This window comes from Cuculus canorus, chromosome 5 (genome assembly GCF_017976375.1).
Source record: "Cuculus canorus isolate bCucCan1 chromosome 5, bCucCan1.pri, whole genome shotgun sequence".
Taxonomy (NCBI): domain Eukaryota; kingdom Metazoa; phylum Chordata; class Aves; order Cuculiformes; family Cuculidae; genus Cuculus; species Cuculus canorus.
This window is the reverse complement of record NC_071405.1, coordinates 2522170-2541793: the sequence shown is the minus strand read 5'-3', so window position 1 is coordinate 2541793 and position 19624 is coordinate 2522170. Positions and strand designations below refer to the sequence as shown.

Sequence of the window (19624 nt, the reverse complement as noted above, 5' to 3'; positions counted from 1 at the left end):
GGGGAATGGAGGGGTTTGTGTGGGAAGAGGGGATGGAGGGGTTTGTGAGGGAGAGGGGATGGAGGGGTTTGTGAGGGAAGAGGGGATGGAGGGGTTTGTGAGGGAGAGGGGATGGAGGGGTTTGTGAGGGAAGAGGGGATGGAGGGGTTTGTGTGGGAAGAGGGGATGGAGGGGTTTCTGTGGGAGAGGGGATGGAGGGGTTTGTGAGGGAGAGGGGATGGAGGGCTCCGTGCGGGAGCCGGGCCGGGCGCCGCCGGGCTCCGGGCGGGGCGGTGCTGGTCTGTGCGGGGCGCGGCGATCCGGGGCTGCCGGGGTCGATGCGGGGCGGGGCGGTGCCGGGTTGGTCGGTGGCGGTTCGGGGCGGTGCCGGGGGGGCGGATCGGGGCGGTGCCGGGGGGCGGATCGGGGCGGTGCCGGGCCGGGCCGGGCCGGGGCGGAGGCGGCCGGGGCGATGCCGGGGCTGGTGCGGGAGCTGCGGCTGCGGGCCGGGCCGGCGCTGCGGCTGGAGCAGCGGGCGGCGGGCGGGGAGGGCTCCGTGGTGTGGGACGCGGCGCTGGTGCTCGCCAAGTTCCTGGAGCGCGGGGCGCCGCCGCTCCCCCGCAGCCGCGTCCTGGAGCTCGGGGCGGGCACGGGCGCTGTGGGCATCATGGCCGCGGCCCTGGGGTGAGGCCCGCGCCCTCCCGCCTCCCCTCACACCCCGGAGCTTCCACCGCATTCCATCCCCCGTTCCCCTCTTCCATCCCCTCGCACCTTGCTCTGCTCCCTGCCACCCTGAGGCCTTCCCTTGACGTTTCCTCCTTCCACCCTGTTCTATCCCCTGCCCTCCTGCTGCTTCTCCCTGCCCTGTTCCATCCCTGCCGCCCTGTTCCATCCCTGCCACCCTGTTCCATCCCCTGCTCTCCTGCTGCTTCTCCCTGCCCGGTTCCATCCCTTCCCCCCTGTTCCATCCCTTCCCCCCTGTTCCATCCCTTCCCCCCTGTTCCATCCCCTGCTCTCCTGCTGCTTCTCCCTGCCCTGTTCCATCCCTTCCGCCCTGTTCCATCCCATCTGCCCTATTCCATCCCTTCCACCCTCTTCCATTCCTTCCACCCTGTTCCATCCCCTGCCACCCTGCTGCCTTCCCTTTCCACCCTGCCGCGTCCCATGCCCTGTCTCCTGCCACCCTGCTCCACTTCCTTCCACCCTGTTCCATCCCCTGCAACCCTGCCACCATCCCCCACCACCCTGCTGCATCCTTTTCCACCCTGTTCCATCCCCTTCTGCCCTCCTGTGTCCCCTGCCCCTCTGCTGCCCTGTTCCATCCCCATCCAGCCTGCTCTATCCTCTTATCCATGTGAAACCTCTTAGCTCCTGGCACTGGGGGGGCCGGGGCTGGGTCTGAGCCGTGACCCCTGCGTGTCTTGCAGGGCGAATGTGACGCTCACTGACCTCGAGGAGCTGCAGGAGCTGCTGGCAGTGAACATCGAGATGAACCGGCACCTGGTGACGGGGTCCATCCAAGCCAAGGTACTGAAATGGTTCGTATGAGCCTTTTTTGCTTCTCTTCGGCTCTCACGGGGTGCTGGTGCAGTTCCCAAAATCCCCTCTCTGTTCCCAAAACGCCCTCACAGTTCCCAAAACACCCTCTTGCTTAGTGTAATTCCCCAGTGCACTCCAGAATGCGGCTTTATAAAAGGCACCTTGGTGTCAGAACACAGCCCTTCACTTCATCGTAGAATCATTTGGTTGGAAAGGATTCCCAGTATTCACTCTTGCTCTGTATAATTCCCAAATTTTCTTGGGAGCGTGGCTTTAAAAAGGAAGCTCAGTGTCACAACACAACCCTTCACTTTATCATAGAATCATAGAATCGATAGGTTGGAAAAGACCTTGGAGATCGTCGAGTCCAACCGTCCCTGTTCACTACCAAACCAGATCCCTGAGCATCTCATCTACCCGGCTTTTAATCCCCTCTGGGGACAAGGGGAAATGGTTTTAAATTAAAAGAGGAGAGGTTTAGACTAGATTAGGAAGGTTTTTTCTTTGCTGAAGGGGGGGAGGCCCTGGCCCAGGTTGCCCAGAGCAGTGGGGGCTGCCCCATCCCTGGAGGGGTTCAAGGCCAGGTTGGATGGGGCTTGGAGCCCCTGATCCAGCGGGAGGTGTCCCTGCTCACTGCAGGGTTTTTCAGCTGGATGACCTTCATGGTCCTTTCCAACCCGAACCATCCTGTGATTCTATGACTCCTTGACTCTGCCACCCTCCTGAGCAGCCTCTGCCAGAGCCCGAGAACCCTTATCAGGGAAGAAGTTTTTCCTGATATTTAATCTGAGCCTCTCCTGGTGCAACTTGAGGCCATTTCCTCTCGTGTAGTTCCTCTCTGCTCAGTTCTTGAGTAGTTTGGATGATTTTTGTTGTTTGTTTTATTATTGAAGCCTGTTTTCACCTCTTTTTTTTCTTCCTTTTAGGGGTGAAGATGTATCAGAGTTTCAGCCTCCCCCTGATTACATTCTGATGGCTGATTGCATTTACTACGAGGAGGTAAATGAGGACTTTGCAAAGCCTGTACGGAAAGCTTCCCTGGAAAGGGCGTGGGTTTAATGTGAGAAGCATTCAAATAAATACTGTGCTTGCATCTTGGTCCCCGTAGTTTAGAGGAACGTGTAGAACAATCACAGAGTCATGGAATGATTTGGGTTGGAAGGGACCTTAAAGCCCAACCATTTCCACCTCCCTGCCATAGGCAGGGACACCTCCCACTGGATCAGGTTGCTCCAAGCCCCATCCAACCTGGCCTTGGATACTTCCAGGGCTGGGGCCGCCACGACTTCTCTGGGCAACCTGTTCCAAGACTGGAAAAGAAAACAAGACTGGAAAAGGTTTTTTTTAACAGAACCGAGGGCATTTGAGATACAACCAGAGGCTTTTTGTAATGTTTAAAACCCCCTCAGACTTCATATTTGTATATTTGTGCCCCCCTCCTTTTTATTTTACATTGGGAATGAAATGTGAAGCAAAACGCTGTGGCTGATAGTTGTGGACTGCCTAGTGAGTGAAGTTTAATAGTGCCGTGTCTGCGCTGTTAGGGTCCTCATCTCTCCTTGGGAAGGTAAAAGGAGCAATGATTCTCCAGCGATGTGGGTGTTGCAGTCTGCCCCATCTCCGGAGCTGTAGCAGTGTTGGATGGGCATAGACACCTGGTAGAAGTCAGGAAGGGGAAACGACTGGAAGAACTCTGTGTCCCAGTGCCCTTTGGGTGGTCTTCCAACATTGGCTCCCTGCACGTTGATCCTGTTCCCGTACGTAGTGGTCTGGATCTGAGCCATATTCCAAGAATGGTTGAGAAAACTCTTGCTTTTAAACCACGTTAAGAACCAGGCATTCCTGTGTGCCTCAAGGGAAAGCCTGCTCAGCAGTGTGGGATGTTTTGGTTTTGATAGTCTGGTTTCATTGGTCAGTCTCAGAAACTCTTCTCCTAAAGCAGCTTCACTTTCTCCTCTGCTTCCCAGCTTGCCCCCATGGTCGTTTTGTCCTAGATAGAGTACTAAAAATAACTTCCTTAAAAGCAAAACTGGAAATTTCTCTCTTGGGTGAAGACTGTCTCTAGTTAGAGGGTATCATGTCAGTAAAATGAACTTGAAATCTAAGTGGGAAATACCCTCTTTTGTGCAGTCTTTAGAACCTCTCCTGAAGACGCTGAAAGACCTCACTGGCCCCGAAACATGCGTCTTGTGCTGTTATGAACAGAGGACTATGGGAAAGAATCCTGAAATTGAGAGGAGGTACTTGGAGGTAAGTGTTTTTTAACGTGTGCTTTTGGAATGCTAGGAAAATACCTTGGATACTGGAGGTCTTTGTGCTGAGTCAGCTGAACATCGGTGGCAGTCACTACCTGTAGAAATTCAGGTGGTCTGCTCAAAGTAGAGGAGAAGCGTTTGTCTTTGTCAGGCAGAAAACCTGAATGGTAACTCTTGAAGTTATCTTCCAACTTATCAGCAGAGACTTTCTGGGTACTTACTGAGGTTTCCTTCCTTCCAAAGGTCAACCGAACCTTTCTTACTCAACTGTATCTATGGGCCTGCTCAGCCTGGGGAAGAGAGGGCTCTGGGGAGACCTTGGAGCAGCTTCCAGTGCTGAAAGGGGCCTCAGGAAAGCTGGAGAGGGTTTTTTTCCAAGGGCCTGGAGTGATAGGTTAAGGGGAAATGGCTTTAAATTGGAAGGGGGAAAATTTAGATTAGACATTAAGAAGAAGGGTGGGGAGGCCCTGGCCCAGGTTGCCCAGAGCAGTGGTGGCTGCTCCATCCCTGGAGGTGTTCAAGGCCAGGTTGGATAGGGCTTGGAGCAACCTGATCCAGTGGGAGGTGTGTGCTGGAACTGGATGGGCTTTGAGATCCCTTCCAACCCAAACCTTTCCGTGTTTCTATGATCCCTCCTGAGGTTGTGGAGATGTGCAGGGTTTAACGTGGCACCTCCGAGGTCTGTCAAAAAGCAGCCCTTGTTCGGGAGTACTGGATTATCCATAACATTACTACTACAAGAAAGGGGAAGGGCAGAAATTGTACATGTTAATAACAACATTTCTTTGATACTGAGCCATGCCTCGACCTCTTATGGAGCCCTGACTGCGAGGAGGGCTGCTATAGTTGACATCAGCTCTGCCAAGGTGCCGCTCCCACAATGAACACATTAAGTGTGAGGTGTTTCTAGATGATTTCTGCCTGCTTGTGATTTATTTCCCTCCTTACCTTGCCAAGGTTCAGCCAGCTTTATCTCCCGAGTGCTCTGCAGAGTCGATGCTTGGGCTTTTTAGCCTGTTTTCCCTCCTTCCCTCTAGCTGAGATGCTGGCAGATGGAGGCAGGTGCTGTGGTTTCACTTAGTGCTTTGAGGATGGGAGGAAGCACAATGTCTTATCACAAGCTTTTAGGTTCTTCTTAAACATTGCAAGAAATCTGTAGCTTTGAACTGCCCTGGAGTAGATAAAATGAGAGAAAATGTGCTGCATGGGGGAGGAAATGGCTTGCAGGTTGGTCGAGGCCTCTAGAGGAATGGTTGGAGACTGGTGGGTCCATCCTCCTCAGGCTTCTTGCCCTTGTGCAGTGCATCCTGGGACTGCTTTAACGGAATGTGCTAGGTTCCAAAGGGTAGCCAGTCTCATTTGAATTGCTTTGTGTGCTCTCTGATAACCAGCTGCTGCAGGTGGACTTTGAGCTGGAAAAAATTCCCTTGGATAAGCACGATGAGGAGTACCGCAGCGCAGACATTCATATCCTGAACATCCACAGGAAACCAACGGTAGGTTGATTTAACCAGCATGGCAAACACTGCCAGGAATTCCCAGAGCTGCTGTTTACTTGGCACACCGTGAGCGTTCCAGGGGTGACGCTCAAACAGAGTGTGAAATGCCATTAGGGACCCTGTGGGACTGCAGGGCAGAACCCTGCTTGCACAAAGGAACCCCTTTGTCCTGCGGCCCAGCGCTGCGCCAGGGGCCGGCCTTTGTCCCCAGCAGGGCCCTCCTGGAGCTGCATGCTGACTTTCTCCTCTGTTTCCTGCTCTGGAGTGCAGTGGGATCTCAAAACTGGAATTCTGAGGCACCAAAGGTATACAAACAATATACCTAGTGCTGATTTTAGTACCGTGTGTCGGGCTGGACAGCCCTCTCTCCAGAACTGGTCTCCCCAGAGCCAGTCTTAGCGCTGTCAGGGCTGGTTAAATCATTATTTGGTTAATTGATGAAGCAGGCAGTTTTGTGTGTAGAAAGACTTTCACTGACACACCATGTGGGCCCAGTGTTTAAACAGGAATGGGCCACTTAAAAATCTATGCTGTTCTTTAAAATCTCTTTGCAGAGTTTTCCATCTTGAGATCTCCAACCACATCATCCGTCCTCTGGCCACTGGGAGAGCTGTGGAGAAGAGGGAGAGGGTGTAGAATAACACTGCAGAGGGACTGTCTCCAGTGTGGTCTGTGACTCATCTGTGGAAAATGGCTTCTTGGTGGTGAGCTTAGCACGGGGCATTGGCTGAAGAGGGCTCATTGGACTCAATCCGCTGCTATCACCTTCCAGGCAAGGCCGTGAGCTCTCGATGGCTGCAGGCTGGGGCAGAAAACACAACCAGAGCTTCACCCAGAGCAGCGCTGAGTGCGTGTTTTGGTCACCTCTGCTGCTCAACCACTTGTTGGAGCTGTGAGCAGCTTGCCAAGTGCTCATGGAGCAGATCCACAACACCACACCGGTCTCTCTATCAGGAGAAAACTGCAAGTGGGCTCAATCACCCAGCCCCAGTTGGCCAGTCAATAAAACTTCTGCACCTGAGATGTTATTTTTTCCCAAGTTCTGGTTTCTGTGTCATTCCTGCATTGTAGAGATCCTGGGAGTCTCATTCCAGGAGTAGGTTGTCCTGGAGGTGGGTGCTGTATGGACACAACACAATTGCACAATGGTTTTGTTTGGAAAAGACCTTTAAGATCACTGAGTACAAGCAGGCCTGGACCGATGGTAAGTCTGCCACCAGATTATGTCCTCAAGTATGACATCTACCCATCTTTTAAACCCCTCCAGAGACTGGGACTCCACCTCCCTGGGCAGCCTCTGCCAATGCTCAACCCTTTCAGTAAAGAAATCCCTGATAGCCAACCTAAATCTCCCCTGGTGCATCTCGAGGCCATTTCCCCTTGTCCTGTCACTTGTTACCCTGTGCAGAATAATTCTTCCTTTCCATTCCACCTGTGCTTTTCCGCTACAAAGATCTGCAGCGTTAAAACGTGACACCTTCTGGTGAGCAGGTTCGCTGTGGCTGTTGATATTCCTCACCACGCTGCCTCTTGCTGCGCAGCGATGGCTTTGAGATTCCATTTCAAAGGAAGTGGCTCTGTAGTAGAAGCGGCCGTGGCTGCCTGCGTCATCCCGCAGCCCCGCGTGCGTGCTCTGAAAGTTGGACTGCTGCAGTTCCTCCCTCCCTGCACACGGCATGAGCGGTCCCTGCGTCACAAACCTGAATATTTAAGCTAAATCTGCCAAGTTTCCTCCAAACCTTGGCTGCTGGTTTGGGGGGAGCTTTGCTTGCAGCCACCCAGGTGCTTCCCAGACCCACCCAGAGCTTGGATTCCCTTTGTCGTGGGTGAGAGCCTTCCTTGTAAACTTCACACTCCACAAAGTGCTCCCCTGGCTGGCAAAACACAACAGCGGTGAGGAGTGAATGCACAGCAAAGCGAGAACGTAATTTGTTGTAACTGCACATGTTATTTGTTAACTTGTTAATGAAAAGAGCTCCTTAATTAACCGGTGGCCTGCAGGAAGATGTTTACTGGTGTGCTTATGCTGACATGGCTTTCCTGGTAGAGAGGCTTGTTCCAAATGAGGTGCCCAAAGGTGCGCTGTACGGATAATGTGGGAGCCGTGCCCTTCTCTGGTGGCATCTCCCTGTAGATGCAGCCTCTTCGCTGAGCACAGACACTTGGGAAGAGGGGAGCAGCATTTCTCAGGGATTTTGGCAATGGGATAATTGTATTTTATCTGCAGGGCGTGTGATTTCGGCACTTCCTTTGCATACGGGCTCGGATCTCTTTCAGGAGAAAAGGAGGAAGTTGTGCTTTGCTCTTGTCCGTGCGCAGCCGCCGGCTGCTCCTCTGTACCGGCAGCTTTGTGCCTGCAATGCTCCGGCTGGGAATGTTGTCAGGCAAGAGGGACCTTGTGAGGACCAGGTCCTGCCACCTCTCGTGCCTTCTCCCCATCACCGGCTGCACCCACAGCATAAAGGAATGTAAACCCCAATGGCTTCTGCTGCTGCTGCTCGCTCTCTGCAGCGAGGAAACCGCCACGAACCCGGGCAGCAGGAGAGCGGTCATGTGCGCAGCAGCTGTGTCTTGGCCCTGCAGCCACCAGATGAAATGGCTGCTTTTTTGGGAGAAAAAAGTGCTCTTGGCAAAGAGGTTGGGATCCTCCAGCCTGGGCTGAGCTCAGAGTGACTGGGGAGGGGGTGCCTTGGTGGCTGCCGTGGCGCAGGGATTGCAGCTCTTAACTAGGAGCAAGCGTGGGGCCCTGATGGAAAAGGGATGTTGAGGGAGATGCTGGTCCTGCTCCTTGCTGGGTGCTCCGCTCCCTCACCCATCCCGTTTGTCTCGGTTCTGTCCCCTCAGGAAGAGGGTGTGAGCTCTCACCTATAGACACGGCGTCTCTTCAGTGAGGGTTGGCTGTGGTGCCAGCCCCAAACTGCCCAGCGCTCTGCACGTGAGAAAGCTCATCCCTCCCTTGGCTCCAAAGGGTGTGCAGCACCAAAGCCACGGGGCCTGAGCATCACCCATGGCGTTGTCCTGCCAAAGTTTGAGAAGAGAGAGAGCAGCAAACCTCAGCTCTCGCTGTACCACAGTGGTGGGAGCCAGATTGGTGCCACCGATCAGAGATGGAGACTTGTGGGAGGGCCTGTGCAGGTGTGTGTGCAGAGCCTTCCCCACCGGCAAAATCCTGCCCAGCCGGAACATCACACTTAGGATCATAGAATCGTGGAATGGTTTGAGTTGGAAGGGACCTCAAAGCCCATCCAGTTCCAACCCCTGCCATGGGCAGGGACACCTCCCACTGGATCAGGGGCTCCAAGCCCCATCCAACCTGGTCTTGGACACTTCCAGGGATGGGGCAGCCACCCCTTCTCTGGGCAACCTGGGCCAGGGCCTCTCCACCTTCAGCGTGAAGAATTTCTTCCTTACATCTAGTCTAAATCTTCCCCCTTCCAATTTAAAACCATTTCCTCCCTGTCCTATCACTCCATGCCCTGATAAAAAAGTCCCTCCCCGGCTACACAGCTCTGAAACCCATGGGACCTCAGGAGTTTCACTTGTGACACTCCATGGTTATGGTTTTCTCGTTCCTAGGAAGAGCATGGGACACAGGGCAGCTGCCGCAGAGTGTGTTGGCGTCTGGATCCAACCAGCCGTAAGTGATTCTCGTGCATCCCTTGCCCTCCAGGACCCACCCACGCGTCCCACGGGGCTGGTGGCTTTGCTTGGGAAGCTCTGCAGCTGGACAATCATTTTCCATGGTGTGTAATCCCAGACAAATGGATTTGCTTTTAGAAACTGATACTTCTTGCCTGCAGGATTACGAGGCAGCAGCGCTAAGGGATTCTTATTCTGGCAGAGCTGCTCCCACGATCTGCAGTGGGTCCTGGGGACACGGGCAAATGGTTTGGTTGAACCATGATCTGATTCGTTCCGAGGGAGCAGCAGCCCTGGAGCCTGTGGCCGAGCACTGCCATTGTGCCATTTCCTGATCCTCGGCCGCGGAGCTGCTGCAAACAGCACTGCGATGCTGAAATTCGCCCACTTGGTGAGGGGAGATTACATACTGGGGCTCTGTCCTTCTGACACTTGCTTTCCATCTTTAAGTCCCAAGAGTTGGGCTGTGCTGAGCTAAAGGAGAGCAAGGATTCCTGTTTGCACGTGTTCTGCCTGAAGAAACCCACAAAACTAAGAATTGTGTCTGTTTTCTGCAGGAGGGCTGAGCAAAGCTCCCTGGCGATGGTGGCGGGCGCGGCACTGGTGGGTGATGGTGGCGCTGGTAGGAGGATGTGGAGAGGAACCATCAGCCTTGCTGGCAGCATTGCCAACCCAAGGTGTTTTGCCAGCTGACCCAGGGATGCTGAACAGAACAGGGACAGGGATGCTCAGCGATGGCTTCTTCACTATGAGAGTGATGATTCTTCATGATGAGAGTGGTGAGGCCCTGGCCCAGGTTGCCCAGAGAAGGAGTGTCTGCCCCAACACTGGAGGGGTTCCAGGCCAGGTTGGATGGGGCTTGGAGCTCCTGATCCAGTGGGAGATGTCTCTGCCCACAGCAGGGGGTGGAACTGGATGGGCTTTGAGGGCCCTTCCAACTCAAACCGTTCCATGATTCTATGATTTCTAAGTGTTTTCAATTTTCAAACATTAGCAATTTCCATCTCTCACAAAACAAACACCCATTAAATCCCTCTCAAGAGTTTCTTCACCATGACTATTCTATGATTCTGATGGTTTGAGTTGGAAGCGACCTTAAATATCATCTAATTCCAACCCCCTGCCACGGGCAGGGACACCTCCCAGTACAATCAACCCCTTGGGCCAGGATTCTGCTGAAGCTGAGGCTTCGGAGCCCGGTCAGAGCAGGAGGAGAAGCGGTGGATTCCCGCCGCCGCAGAGGGGAACTGAAACGCGGGGGAGCTGGGGAGGTGGTGGCTGCCCCTGCCACACACCAAGGATTGCGCTGGAGTAAAGCGGCTCAGCGCTGGCCGCCGGCCGTGGGACGGATGAGTCAGAGATTTCAGGCACAATGGGAAGCGCGGGCTCAGCAGGGCTGGGGACGTGTCGGGATGAGGACGTGTCGGGATGGGGACACGCGGGGATGGGGCCATGCCAGGACGAGGCCTTGAGGCCGCTGGGTGCTGCATCACCAGAAGCAAAGTCTCCTCCACACAGAAGCAGCAGCACAAAATGTGGGTTTTTGCCTGTCTGGTTGACAGGAGAGGAAGGAAATGGGTGAACGCATGGCAATGCGCGCACCACGTGCCCTCCCAGTCCCACCAGCAGCCACCAGTGTGGGGCTGCCAAGGCCTCCCGGGTGGTGCCGGCAGGGAACCGGGGAGCACAGCCCAGCTCAGCAAGAGCTGTCTCCAGCCCAGCTGCTTCCCCAGGGCGTCCCCACCTCCCTCCTGCCCAATGCTGTCTTCTCCCTTGTGCAGCCGCTGTCTTCTTTGAAACAACCCCAGCAAACCAAATCTATTCCCTCTCATCCTGTCACTCCAAGCCTTTGGAAACCATCCCTCCCCAGCTTTCCTGTAGCCCCTTCAGGTACTGGAAGGTCACTATAAGGTTTCCTCAGATCCTTCTCTTCTCCAGGCTGAACAACCCCAACTCTCTCAGCCTGTCCTCATACAGGAGGTGCTCCAGCCCTCGGATCATCCTTGTAGCCTCCTCTGGACCCATTCCAATGGAATTCTATGATTCATTCTGTGATTCTCCTCTGGTTAGGACCTGTGCTGCCCCAAGGGGAAGAAAGTACATCCTAGTGGGGATGGAAAGAACCCTGGGCGGGCTGGCTGCTCCCCCGATCACCGTGTGCATCCTTGCCTGCATGCTGGGACCAGTTTTCATGCCCAGAGTGGTGCACAGACCCATTCCCAGTGCTGACTCCAGGAATTCAGTCTGAAGTCTAGGATGAGCAGGAATGGCCTCAAGTTGCACCAGGGCAGGTACAGATTGGATATGAGAAAAAATTTCTTCGCTGAACGATTCTCAGGCCCTGTCAGAGGCTGCCCAGGGAGGGCGTGGAGTCCCCATCCCTGGAGGGGTTTAAAAGACAGGGAGATGAGGTGTTCAGGGATCTGGTTTAGTAGTGGACAGATACGGTTGGACTCGATGATCTCAAAGGTCTTTTCCAACCAAGTGTTTCTATGATTCTATGATGCTAAGTCGTTTGTGACAGCTTTGTGTGTGTGATTTGACAGCAGCCACCCATTTTCTCCCCCTGCCCAGCCTCGACCCAGCTGATGTGTGCTGGCCTCTGAGGCTGGTGAGGCCATGTGGAGGCATGTTGTCCACACATCCCCATTGATCTCCAAGCTCCAGCCACCCTCCGTGACTGCAGGGTCCCATAAGGTGCCTTAAATAACATTAAAACACAGAAAGAACCCAGCACGTGCTGCACTGAGCGTTGCCCCAAGAGGAAAACCCCCACTGCCATGCCAGGTGGGGCAACCTGGAAGGGCTCCAGGCTTTCCTCCTCTCAATGCTTGATCCACCACTCCTAACCTGGGGCAGAGTCCAGGCTCATGAGCGAGATGCCGTCAGGCAGAGGTAAATGGGACAGCCGGATGTGTGGCCGGGAGAAAGCAGTTTCAAAAAGCTGTGTTTGGGGAAGCAGCATGTCCCTGTGTCCTGGGGCTGCCCCGACCTCCATCCCTTTCCCTCTGCTCCCAAACCCCTCCTTGTAGTAGGAAGCACAGCTCGGCTGTTCCCAAGCTGCTGCATAAGCGTGCGCGGCATGTTCAGCTCCTACATCCAGCATGGCTGGTTTGGGGGCAGCGCATCACTTTTTGGGGGAGTGCAACATCTTTGAGGGAGTGCAGGAGTTTTTTGGGATGTGCATCATTGCGGGAGAAGCGCGCCACTTTGGGGAGAGCACTGCGGGTTCAGGGGTTGCTTCCCACCTTGGGTAGAAACGTAGAATCATTGAATAGTTTGGGTTGGAAGGGACCTGAAAGCCCATCCAGTCCCACCCCCTGCCATGGGCAGGGACACCTCCCACTGGATCAGGGGCTCCAAGCCCCATCCAACCTGGCCTGGAACCCCTCCAGGGATGGGGCAGCCACCACTGCTCTGGGCACCCTGGGCCAGGGCCTCACCACCCTCAGCGTGAAGAAATTCTTCCTTATGTCCAGCCTAAATCTGCCCCTCTCCAGTTTATACCCATTCTCACTCGTCCTATCCCCACAAGCCTTTGTGAACAGCCCCTCTCCAGCTTTTCTGTAGCCCTCTCAGTTACTGGAAGGTCGCTATAAGGTCTCCTCGGAGCCTTCTCTTCTCCAGGCTGAACAACCCCAACTTTCTCAGCCTGTCCTCATATGGGAGGTCCTCCAGCCCTTGGAGCATCTTTGTAGCCTTCTCTAGACCCATTCCAACAGGTTCTCAGCCTTTCCACTGCACACAGGACCTGGAGACCTCCAAGGGTCCTGGCGTGAAACAAACCCAGTTGGGATGGGGCCATGAGCTCCACAGGGGCTGGGACCGTTCCCGTGGGAGCCAGAAGGCCGTACCACCCCAGCCCTGCTGCCCACACCAGAGCTGAGTCAGTGCTGCAGGTTCAGAGCTTCCAGCTCAAGCACATGCAGGAGCTCCCGGGGGCGGTTTCACACCCAGCACCCCATTTCCTCAGCCAACCCAATTTTGATGCCCAATTTCCTTTTGATTTGAATGCAAAGAAAGAGTTAAGCTGCCTCAGGCTCGTGTGGATTTGGGCCAGATATTTAAAGATCCACGGCTGGGAAAGGAAAGGGGAGGTGTGATACTCTCCAAACGCTCTCCACAAACACCTCGGAGGCTCCCGCTGCCGGTGCCGTCCCTACGCGCTCGGCGTCGGCTGCCGGGGGGAGGCAGAAAATGCCTTTCTCCTATTTTTAGCTCTTTGGTGGTGTCATTAGAATAATCTGGGATTGGAAAATGTTGCTGTGTGAAATTGCCTGGCGAAGCAAAACTCCAAAGGGAAAGGTCTGGGATGCTGCAAGGGTAAAGGGGATGGAGGGGAAACACCTGGCTGTGGTCAAACAAGAGCTGCCCAGGGCGTGCAGGTGGTGACGAGGACAATCCGAAGTGACACGGAGCAATTTCATAGCCACGTTCTTAATAGCATCCCAGGAGAGGGGGGGGTTTAAATAGAGACGAGCGTCTCTTGGGATGGGTTATCCAGGCCAGCGGGATGTGCTCAGCGCTGTGCAGTGCTGAGGACACTTTTGCAGCCTTGTCAGTGATGCCACCAGGCTCCTCATCCTTTCCGTGACACCCCCTTAGTGCAGACCTTACAAACGGCGCTCTGCAGCCTGGCGTGCCGAGAATACGATAAATCAGGAAGGGCTGAGTGTGATGTGAAGAGCTGAGCTGAACAAGGGAACGCAGCTTGAGCCAGGACCAAACCGGTAGGAATTACACCCAGAAATCACACCCCTCTAAGCTGGAGCTCGTGCGGGAACCGTGGCCGTGCGGGCACCACGCTGGCTTGCAGCCCCTCTCCACCCCACGTGGATCTCCTGCCCTCATCCTCCTGTGCCCCTTGGACAACTTGGCCAAGTCCAAAGTTAAATATTAGCTCAGGCCTTGGAACAGCTGCAGATGGTCGGCGTGCTGCCCTCAGCCGTCCCCTGGCCGGGTTGAACTTGGTCCCCTTGGAGTCAGCCTCTGCCTCCATGTGTTTCTCCACTCAATGTAAGGCACCGCCCAGCACTTCTGCAACCACACATAGGATCATGGAATGGTTTGAGGTAAAGGGGACTTCAAAGCCCACTCAGTTCTAACCCCCTGCCATGGGCAGGGACACCTCCCACTGGATCAGGTTGCTCCAAACTCCACCCAACCTGGCCCTGACCACCTCCAGCGATGGGATGGCTCCATCATTTGCTAGTGACTGGGTTTCAGGAGCTATGAATCCATTTGGCACGTGCATGGGGGGCCCACGGCGCCCTTCCCTCGCTTGGTGGTGGATGGAGCAGCCACCTTCATCCAAAGATGCCTGGAGCATCCTTCATCCCCAGCACTGAGCCCTCAACCTGAGGAGAGCCTGGAGGTTTGTCCACGGAGGGGGTGAAGCCTGTGGCCTCCTCACCCATCCCTGAGGGTTGCCCATGACGCTGCAACGCTTGACTACACCACCTATCCTCAACATGACATCGCACCCTGTCCGTCAGCCCCCGCAATAATCCCCTGAGACAAAAAACCCCAAAGGCAGCTCCCGCCCCCCACCAGTAATTCCTCCCCTGTGCCCTAATCCGCAGCCCTTCTGTCCCAGCAGCCAAATCCAATTAACCGTGCAACAATCGCGCTCCGCCTTCCCGGCCCAGCGGGTGTTCAAACAGAGCCAGCAGGTGGTGGGCACGTGGGGACCTTCTGTGAGGTCCCAGCTGCGGGTGGCATTGCTGGGGCTGGAGAGGAGCATCCCTGCCCTTTAGAGGGGCGTTATTCACCCCAAAAGGACCTTCAGAGAGCCAGAAGGTGCATCTCAGTGAGGTGGAACCCCTGCCATGAGGGACGGGAGATGGTCAGGGACTTGTGGGTGAGGTGACATTTTCACCGTTGGCTTGGCCATGGCACCTGCTTCCAAGGCTCCAAACAGCAGCGTTAAGGCATCCATCAGACCTACACGGGTCCAACTCAGTCTCCAAGACCCAAGAACCATTTGCAGGGCTTTGCCATGAGTCTCCAGGCTCTTTTCGTATGTATAGATGCAGAGGGAGATGTTCTGGTTGTTTTCCAACCCGGTATGGGGAACGGCTCGGGGCAGGAAGGATGCTCTCCAACCCAGCCGTTCTCCTAAGGCTGCTAATAGCTTTTCCCATGATCTGATTTGCAAGACCAGAGGCTTGTTTTGGAGGTACTGCAGCTACAGAATAGCCCCGATGAAGCCCCGCTAGGGACAGAGTGCAGCCAAATGATGAGCCAAAGAGCCAAGATGATTCCATGTGCAGCCTTTGCTGGGGCAGGAAAGACGATGAACTCAAGAAGTGAGTTCAAGTCACAAAATGAGATATTTTGGGGATGGCTGAAGCTTGTGAGACAGAAAGGAGGAGCGGTGGAAGGGGAAACGGAGCACAAAGGCAGCACAGTGCTGGGCGTGGGGTTTGGTGGGGACATGGCACCAGGGAGAAATTGACTCTCTGGGCACAGACCTGGGGAAAAGGTGCATAAATGATGGGCACTGGCAGCCCAGAAAGCCAATCGTGTCCTGGGGTGCATCCAAAATGGTGGGACCAGCAGCGTGAGGGAGGGGATTCTACCCCTCTGCTCCCCTCTGGTGAGACCCCACCTGAAGCCCTGTGTTCAGGTCTGGAGTCCTCAGCACAGGAAGGACGTGGAGCTGTTGGACTACAGTGGAGGAGGCTACAGAGATGATCTGAGGGCTGGAGGACTTCTCGTATAAGGACAGATGAGAGAGCTGGGGTTGTTCAGCCTGGAGAAGCCTCCAGGGAGACCTTAGAACAGCTTCCAGTACTGAAAGGGGCTCCAGAAAAGCTGGGGAGGGGCTCTGGATCAGGGAGGGCAGGGATAGGATGAGGGGGAAGGGTTTTCAGGAGAAAGAGGGGAGACGGAGATGAGATCTTAGGCAGAAATGTTTTGCTGTGAGGGTGGGGAGACCCTGGCCCAGGGTGCCCAGAGCAGTGGTGGCTGCCCCATCCCTGGAGGGGTTCCAGGCCAGGTTGGATGGGGCTTGGAGCCCCTGATCCAGTGGGAGGTGTCCCTGCCCATGGCAGGGGGTGGAATTGGATGGGCTTTGAGGTCCTGTCCAACCCAAACCATTCTGTGATTCTATGACCGTCTCTGCTGCCACAGTCACAGTGTCCGGAGTGGCAAAGCTGCTGCAGGCAGGAGAATCGGCAGCCACCACACTGGCCATGTCAGCCCCACATTCTTCTGGGGCAGCTGTGAGAATGGCCTGAGCTATGCAGGATGAGTTCCAGCAGTCTGGAACAGGTAAGACCTGCCTCACAGCCAAGCCCATGTCCCGCTCCCAGCGGGCTTTGGCCATAAATAAAAGGAGGATGAGCCGTATTCAGGGTCACAGGGGAGCAGAGGTGTCCCTCATGCCCATTGCTCTTCTACTTTAGGTGCTCAGCAAAGTGAATGCTGTGCAATGGCGTCACCGCTTGTGGCCAGCACAGCCCGGGCGCAGCCGGCGGGAGGGAGACACAGGCACCGGTTTGCCTGAGGGTGACGGGGGAGCTTCAAGACATCTCCTTTTCCACCCAAATCCCCAGTTCACAGCCGAAGCCCAACGTCAACAGGCTTTGGCAAAGCCAAGTGCGTGATTCACCGGGGCAAAACCGGGGGCTCCCACAAGAACCAGGTGTAACCTGCGGCCACGGCGCTGCACTCCAATGCACATCGGGGCTGTTCCAGCCTGGCAAATGTCTTTCACAGAACCATAGAATAATAGATTCATAGAATAGTTAGGGTTGGAAGGGACCTTAGAGATCATCTAGTTGTTTAAGATGGACATCCCGCTAGACCACGCTGCCCAAGGACTATCCAACCCAACCTTGAGGCAGCGGAGGTGACACCTCCAGGGATGGGGCAGCCACAACTTCCCTTGGTAACCTTTCCCAGTGTCTCACCACTTTCACGGTGAAGAAATTCTTCCTAATGTCCAGTCTAAATCTGCCCCTCTCCAGTTTGTACCCATTTCCCCTCATCCCATCCCCACAAGCCTTTGTGAACAGCCCCTCTCCAGCTTTCCTGTCGGAGCCCTTCAGGTACTGGAAGGTCGCTATAAGATCTCCTCGGAGCCTTCTCGTCTCCAGGTCTTTCCTCAACAGGTTTTTTTTTTGACCGTGTCAAAATGCAGGAGAGCAGCAGGGTTTTTACACTGCGGAAAGTGGAGCTCAGCATCCGCCGTATGGGAGTTAATTGGTTTTCTTTATGCTAATTGCGCGGGGAAGTGAAGAATGCCCTTAATTGCAGGGCAAATCAGCCGTGCAGAACGGGCTTGATTTACCAACCCATGCACAAAAATCCCGGCTCTCACCCTTGCCATAGCAACAGGGAAACACAGGGTATTCTGCTCAGCCAGCCATAAAACCACCTGAGATGCCTTCCCTGAGGACATGTATTACCCTCACCGGTGAACAGGCCCTTCCCAGACGTCCCTGCGGGGAAAATTAAGACTCAAAGCAATATTTACTGTGGTTTAAAAGGCTCCTGGGGAGGTTTAGGTGCAAGGGAGGGTTGGTTTAGCTTAGGAGCCTTGATGGGACTCATCTTGGCTGGAAGCATCTCCTGTAGACCCAACACTAAGACCTGGGAAGGATGCTTGGTCCTGTTTCACTCAAATATCTCCCACCCCACATCCCGGCGTGCCCTAAATCCGGCCAAACAGCCAGATATAGGGCATGCTGGGATGCGGGGTGGGAGAACCAGGTCACTCTCCACACCATGAGCCACAGGAACTGGGGATGCAAAATGCTCACCATTGCAAACCAACGCACACCACTGCACCCACCAAAGTGATTTCTTTTTCCAGCTCTTCTAGCCTCTGGTTGGTCGGCTTTGGGATGAGCCCTTCTCTGGGCAGACGGCAAAGATCAGGTTGATATTTTGTAGGGAGAGGATGAATGATGCAACAAGAAAAAACCCTTTTTTTGGCCCTAAGCATTAGAAATACAGGAATAATACATAATAATAATATAAATTATCTTCATTGCAAAGCAAACTTCTCCTGCACAAAGTGCGAGGTCATGCATGCGGGTTGGGGCAATCCCAAGGACAAATCCAGGCAGGGTGGAGAACAGATTGAGAGCAGCCCTGAGGAGAAGGACTTGGGGTGCTGGGGATGAGAAGCTCAACATGAGCCAGGAATGTACGCTCACAGCCCAGAAACCAACCATGCCCTGGGCTGCATCCAAAGCAGCGTGGCCAGCAGGGAGGGAGGGGATTCTGCCCCTCTGCTCCTCTCTTGGGAGACCTCATCTGGAGCCCTGTGTCCAGTTCTGGAATCACCAACATAAGAAGGAGATGGAGCTGTTGGAATAAGGAGGCCACAAAGGTGGCCAACAGGCTTGAACACCTCCCACATAAGAAGGACAGGCTGAGAGAGTTGGGGATGTTCAGCCTGGAGAGGAGAAGGCTCCGAGGAGACCTTAGAGCAGCTTCCAGGGCTGAAAGGGGCTCCAGGAAAGCTGGAGAGGGGCTCTGGATCAGGGAGTGCAGGGATAGGCTCAGGGGGAAGGATTTTCAGCTGAAAGAGGGGAGATTGAGATGAGAGCATAGGGAGAATGTTTTTCTGTTCAGGTGGGGAGGCCCTGGCCCAGGTTGCCCAGAGCAGCGGTGGCTGCCCCATCCCTGGAGGGGTTCCAGGCCAGGTTGGATGGGGCTTGGAGCCCCTGATCCAGTGGGAGATGTCCCTGCCCATGGCAGGGGGTGGGACTGGATGGGCTTTGAGGTCCCTTCCAACCCAAACCATTCAGTGATTGTATGAAATCCGTTGGTTTGGGGGAGAAAAGTGCCTTCTGCCAGCCCTGGGAGCCCTCTGCCTGCTAAGCCCCACTCTGACCAGGCCCCTCTGTTTTGCAGGGTTGGGAAGAGCCCTGCAAGCTTTGTCCTGGGAATTAAATTTGGGCACAGAGAGGGGCTCTGGAGAGACCCCAGGGTTCACCTCCGCAGCCGCTCCCAGGGGAAATTTAGATATTTCCTCCTTTATCCACTTCCAAGCCTGAAACATCACTGCTGGGAGGGCTGGTTACACAGGTCAAAACAAAAAAAAGCTATGTGACTATGAAAATCATACCGAAACGAGCTGAAACTTAATTAGGTCACATCCTTTAAAAGCAACTTGTGATCTGGGATGCAAATCACAGCTTGCCTTCACGCACACACCCAGGCCGGTGAAACCCTGGGCACCGTCGGCCGAGCCTTGTGCCGAAAGCGGCGTTTGCTCCTGGGCTGAAGATCTTTCTGCCCCTCCAGTAGCAGCCAGCGATCCCGGGAACAGGGAGTTCGCAGAGCTGCATCCCGTGGGTGATACCAGCACGGTCAACCTTGCTTTCGTTTTAGCTGCTCGCTCTAAGGTAGTTGAGAACTAAAAGGAAGTCATGGGGAGGGACATGAGTGACAGAGTGGGACAGGGCATCCTGGTGGATGTCCCATCCTGCGGGGGTGAGGAATGGGGGCTTGCGGACAACCCATTAAATCTGAACTCCTTAAGCAACCTCTGCTGAGGAAGGCAAATAGCTCTGATTTACAGCCCCGCAGACTGAGGCTCGGGCTGGAAAACATGACGGCAGTTGATGAGGAAAGCATGCCGGGGCGATTTCCCTCCGAAGCTGAGCAGCTGGGGAAAAAGTCAAGGAAACTTGGTAACCCTCCAGTTTGCTGGAGGTGAAACCTTTTCCTCGTGTTTCAGGATGTCAGCCTGAA

At 54.8% G+C, this 19624-nt stretch overlaps 1 protein-coding gene across 1 annotated transcript; it reads left to right on the top strand.

Annotated features, from left to right (window-relative positions):
- The first annotated feature begins 428 nt into the window (after positions 1-428).
- Positions 429-8368, top strand: VCPKMT (valosin containing protein lysine methyltransferase). The gene is made up of 6 exons (XM_054068984.1): positions 429-663; positions 1407-1517; positions 2445-2517; positions 3649-3768; positions 5165-5269; positions 5827-8368. The coding sequence occupies exons 1-6, from the start codon at positions 452-454 to the stop codon at positions 5839-5841; spliced, it is 636 nt and encodes a 211-aa protein (XP_053924959.1). The 5' UTR covers positions 429-451; the 3' UTR covers positions 5842-8368.
- The last annotated feature ends 11256 nt before the right edge of the window (positions 8369-19624 follow it).

Excerpts from the sequence above, each read along its gene's own strand:
- VCPKMT (XM_054068984.1), top strand. The coding sequence starts at position 452 with ATGCCGGGGCTGGTGCGGGAGCTGCGGCTGCGGGCCGGGCCGGCGCTG. Across the intron at positions 1,518-2,444 it reads CAAGCCAAGGTACTGAAATG|GGGTGAAGATGTATCAGAGT; the intron begins GTTCGTATGAGC and ends TCTTCCTTTTAG. Across the intron at positions 2,518-3,648 it reads ATTGCATTTACTACGAGGAG|TCTTTAGAACCTCTCCTGAA; the intron begins GTAAATGAGGAC and ends TCTTTTGTGCAG.